This window comes from Hipposideros armiger, unplaced genomic scaffold (assembly GCF_001890085.2).
Source record: "Hipposideros armiger isolate ML-2016 unplaced genomic scaffold, ASM189008v1 scaffold_65, whole genome shotgun sequence".
Classification (NCBI taxonomy): Eukaryota; Metazoa; Chordata; class Mammalia; order Chiroptera; family Hipposideridae; genus Hipposideros; species Hipposideros armiger.
The window spans coordinates 815,328-820,623 of NW_017731415.1; the positions used below are offsets into that span (position 1 = coordinate 815,328).

The 5,296-nt window shown below is 48.3% G+C and overlaps 1 protein-coding gene across 1 annotated transcript in view; it reads right to left on the minus strand.

The window, feature by feature from the left end:
* The window catches only part of CCN3 (cellular communication network factor 3), a 7,775-nt gene extending 2,761 nt beyond the window's left edge, over positions 1–5,014 (minus strand). The window contains exons 1-4 of the mRNA XM_019642092.1: positions 4,796–5,014; positions 4,441–4,666; positions 3,057–3,311; positions 1,643–1,857 (exon numbers count right to left, since the gene is read on the minus strand). Coding sequence (XP_019497637.1) covers positions 1,643–1,857; positions 3,057–3,311; positions 4,441–4,666; positions 4,796–4,879 — 780 coding nt within the window. The 5' untranslated portion in view covers positions 4,880–5,014. The remainder of the gene's footprint in view (positions 1–1,642; positions 1,858–3,056; positions 3,312–4,440; positions 4,667–4,795) is intronic.
* Positions 5,015–5,296: the final 282 nt, after the last annotated feature.

The window sequence follows — 5,296 nt, forward strand, 5'->3', positions numbered from 1 at the left end:
CCAATATTAAACTGGGTACAAATTATAAGAAAAAATATAGATTTTGGTTAAAGAAAGAAGAGAAAAAGCAAAGTTGTAGAGGCATGACATGGAAAAAGACTTATTTCATAAAGAAGTTATTGCTTCCTTGAAAATATTTAAGGGTTTCTTGTTTCTTCCTTTTTCATATTTAATGTTTAGCGTATATTCTTGCCAAGACTCACAAAAACGTACAAGGTTAGCAGTATCCGTCTGTGTGTGTACATATGTGTGCATGTGCATGTGTGTGTGTGTGTGTGTGTGTGTGTGTATACATATGGATGGATGGATGGATGGATGTGTGTAAGAGACTGAAACAGAGAAAGGCAGAGACAGGAATGGAGACAGAGAGACTGCTTTGTGGGTGGACCCACATGGCAACGTTCCATGTATGTTAGGATTCCCCTAAGTATACAGAGATGCATATCATTTGAGGGAGAAAGTGTCTCTAGCTGTTCTTTCTAAATTGGTGGAAGAAACATAAAGTTAGGATGAACCTGAAAAAGTCATATAGCTCAGCAGCCATATAATGAATGCAACCACTAGGGACTCTTTTATTTTAGCAATAACTAGAAATTTTAAGTAATGATGCCTAATGTTAACAGAATCTAAGCCCAGCACTTTGCCAATTCATTCTATTTACCTTGTGACACCTTTTCGGTAGGTATTGTCTGTCAATGACCCCATTATACCGAGGAAGGCACTGAGGCTCAGAGGTTAAGAAAATTGCCCAAGATCCCACAGCAAGTTCATGTGGGAAGCCAGGATATAAAGCCAGGCTGGCTGCCTCCAGAGTTGCACCCTTAAGCATTTGATGATATTGCCTCAGTGTAGAGATACGTAAATCTTTCATTGCTAGGGACTGTTTTATTTTGGCTTTAGTTTGTAGAAAGATCCATATAATAGTTTAATTTGGGCATTACATTTATCTAGGGTTCTGGTAACAAGGCCTGTGATGTCATCAGGAACCAATCCAAGCTTCTGATCTGCATGCTTTATACTCAGCGTTAACACACTGAGTTGATAGAATACCAGCAAAAAAGGAAAGAAATGTGCTATTTTATTTGGCATATATCGCCTTGTGCTGGCAAAGGTACTAGTCTCACTAGGCTTCTTAAAATACTGAAAATAATTCCCAGACACCCATTCATTTCTTCATCAACAATGTTTTATCGAGCACACGCTATGTACCACGTAGGATGTTGGGGACGGAGGGGTGAGGACGGCAGACATAATCCCTACTCTGTTGCTTGCTACAGATTGAACTTAAGAGGTAAAGGAGACTGAGGTCAGATGTGACCTTTTTAAAATCAACTATGCTTGACAATTGAGTAGGCAGTTTTCTCCAGGAATGGAATGAGATTTGTCACACCCTTCTCAATTGGGGACATTATTGTCTGGCCCCTCTACCTGTGGGCCTGCTTTGAGTTGCTTGGGATATTTCAATATGTTCAAAAGACAGTAAATTCACTCACTTCAGGAACTCCTCTGCCTTTTCTCTAGGGTAAACTCCCAGCTAGAACTGACCTCTAGTCCATTAGTGTCACAGTGGCTTCCTAAAGCCCAGGCCCCATCAAGGCCAGGCCACCTCCTCTGTGATGGGTGGTTTCCTCCGGGCTCCTACCTTTTCTGCCGGTTGCTTGTGCTCTTGTTCACAGGGCCGCACTGTGCAGAGCCGAGTCTGCTTCACCATCTCACACTGTGGATTCCTGTTGGTGACGCGGGTGGAAAAGCCCATGCCACAGCTCTTGGAACACGCACTCCATTCTGTGGTCTGTTCAATGCAGTTGATACTTGAATCAGAGACAGAAACTCCCAGAGTGGCTTCTGTCCTGTAGGCTATGGGATGTAAAAATAAAGACAGACAGCTATGTTGAGTAAAACATAGGGGTCACCAAGGGATCCTTTCCATCATCAGTAGAAAGAAGGTCTCAGCCAATTCTGTACCTCCTAAACTCAGGTGTTCTCGGGGACAGAACTGGATGTCTGTATGGATGAACCCTGAACAGGTCACACAATGCCTGGCACATTGTAGGCCTTCAAGCAATCTTTGTGGAATGACTATCTAACCTGTCCTGACGAAGCTTAGTAGTTTTAAGAATATAGAACAGCAAAGCATCGACCACCATTCCATAAACCATCGTGTTTTCAGTATGTGAATTCATACAGAGAAAAGATTATGATAAAATATCCATTGGATGGGTACGTAGAACCAACCAACTCAAAATAGTGATGGAAGCAATACTTCGCCTTAGAGAGGTGGAACTGGTTGGGTTATGGGATATAGACATTTGTACTTTGATCACGAAAAGTCCTGTCTCAACAGTTAGTGTCACGGCTTGGGGCACATCTCTTCTACATGGCAATTTTCCTATCTGGCAGGCATGGCGAATCATTGCTGACCTCAAAACATATGTAAAACTTTGCATAGTGTCAAGGTATATAGTCTGGTTGATTAATGGTGTCTAAAATAGTCTCTATTGGTTCTTGAATTTTTTTCCCCCAAAAGCTATTTCCTTTATAAGATGAAACAAAAGCAAAGCAGAACAAAGCTCCTGAATTATCACTTGACCCTTTCTATGGCATCTGGAAAGGTGACATTTCTCTGTGGCACCTGTCCAGTGATGAGTAGCATTCTTTAGGGAGGTTGGCCTTGAGAGCACACCTGGAGTGTACAGAATCCACAAAAGAAAGAGTGATTTTGCTTTTTACGTGTGTCTTTGTACTGTTAATAAGGGTTGAGTGTGATGCACTAACATGTAAATAGTAGTCATGCAATAAGACAAAATCGGTCCCATGGCTGAAAAGAGCCACTGAAGTCGGCAGATTCTCTGTGGGAGAAACTGTGTGCATACTTGAATCACTTGGCTGGGATTCAAACCCTTGACGTGTTTGATCTCAGTGGGCAATCTGGAAGCCACGGCTGAATGACCAGAAACTGGGGCCAGTTTCTCATTGCAATTCCAAAAGCGCACCCATGCTTCCTACATACCTGTGTCCTGTGCTGTGATGGCTTTCAGGTATCCTGAGTTTCTCACCTGGAAGGGCGTGCAGGTCCCCTAACGCTTCTGTCTCGTTTGAGTCACAGATCCACTTTTCACAGCACTCCCCGGGCACTTCCACTTTCCTTGGAGCTGGGCAGTCAGGTTGGGGCAGTAGCAGGTCTTCGTCACAGCGGGGCACACAGCCAATCTGCCCATCTTGGCAGGTGCATTGGTATTTGCAGCTCGGCTGGAAGGTCTCTCCGCTTTGGTAAATGACCCCGTCGAACACACAGTTATCTCCTTCTATCGCTAGAATATTGGGGAAACGGGGCAGAGAGGGCAAGGCAGAGAGAAAAAAAAAGAACATAATGCCTTTAAGAAGCTACAGAAGATTTGCCAGTCATGTTCCAAACCCCCCAAGTTGTTCTTTTTCTTAGTTGAGACAGTCTGATTTCTTATCCATCTCCAGTAGAAAAGCGTCTTCAGGGAGGCCTCCCAGAGCAAGAAAGGACCTTTAAGCTGGTTCAGTCCTGCTACTCATTTTATGCATGAGGAAAGGAGCACAACGAAAAGAAAAGCGACACTCTCTCTCTCAAAGCCCCGTAGCTGTTGTTCTCAATGATAAAGTCGATTTTGTGAGAGCTTCCTTAGAATCTCCTACTCCAGCAGCTCAGAATTAAAAAGAAAGAAAAGAAAAAAGCACTTTGTATTCTCCAAATAGGTTAACTGGTCAAATTGGGAACACCGTTAGGATTCCTTGGCATGCCAGCACAAAAGTCATCACTAGTTTAGAGCAGAAAAGTCAAAGGCTTTTCCAAGCCTCTGATCCAGGGAGGCAGGGATAGCCTCCAACGGAATGGTGCACCACGTGGAAAATTGATGCCCAATTAATTAAGTTTCACCAGCCTGGACTGGCTGGTTGCCTGAATTTTATTTTATTCCCAGTCCAGACGGGGTTACATAGTCCTCCCAAGAGACCAGGGGCGGCTTTGGCTCAAACAGGACAATTACAGGTGTAAAAACAAACCTGCTGCGCTGCAGTGGGGGGAACTGTGAGCCAATGAGTAAGCCCAAGCTTCCATCACCCCCAAAAGTCCCCCTGGAAGTGCCCAAAGGAAATGACTTCACTGGCCCTTAACTCTGCCCTTCTCCCCATCTATCTAGGTTCTTCTCTAGGGAGGCAATTGATGAATGCTTCTCACCTCGGGCGGCAGGGCAGGTTTACTCTCTGGCTTCCAGCGCACCCCAAAACCCCCAGCGCCCCCCAGACCATGCCTGGTACACAGGAAAGTGCTCCATAAACGTCACCTGCTGCATCCTCATTATTGTTATCATTTGCCTATCACCTTCTGGGACCGGGGAGGAAGCAGTGAGGAAAGGGCCGGCAGCCCCAGCTGGCCGCGGGAGAAGAGGCCCAGCGGGGGAGGGAGAAGATTACCCATGCAGATGCCAGTCCGAGCGCTGGGGTCCGCTCTGCGGTCGCAGAAGAGGCCGCGGCTCTCCTCGCACGGCTCCATTTCCGAGCAGCTGTCGCCCCGCTGGCGGGCGCACACCAGGCAGCAAGAGCAGTCGTCCAGCACGGCTCTCACCCCGGGGGCACAAGTCGGCGGCGTCTCGGGGCACGGGGCTGGGCACGGGTTGGGGCAGCGCTGAGTCGCAGCGGCCTGGGGACAGGCGAGACAAGGAGAGATCTCTCAGTAGGGACAATCGAAGGCGGAGCGATCCGGGGGCCCAGCAGAGGCAGCTAGTAAGGCAGAGCAACCAGGGGCACCTTAGGGGTGCGCGCCACTTACCTGTCCCAGGAGGTGGAGGAGCAGGAAAGCCAGGCAAAGGCACTGCTTGGGCAAAAAGAGACTCATGCTTTGCACACTCTGCATGCTCAGGCTTTTCCCTCCCGCTTTTAGGAAACGAGACTTTCTACGCTGTGGATTGGCTCTGCTCGCCTTTCCCCTGGTCCGGCGGTGGCCTCCCTTCCCCAGCGCCACCGGCGCAGGTTTTATAGCGCGCTCCAGGGACGCGCACAAGCCGGTTGGCTGCAGAGCAGAGAGGAGGGGGGATCGGCTGGGTGGGGAATGGAATGAGCCCCGGGGTTGCCATGGCAATTGGCCGTGGGTGCTGCTCTCCTTAGGGCGCGGCCCCGGGGCCTGCGAGTGCCTGTGTGTGGCGACTGGCTGGTCCCAGAGCGCCGGGAGGGGCTGGGTGGAGTCCCCAGGCCAGGACCCAGGGCTCGCTCGAGCGCGTGGGAAGGAAACGCCCGTTTCCTCCTGGAAGCTGCTTTGCTTTCCCCCAGGACT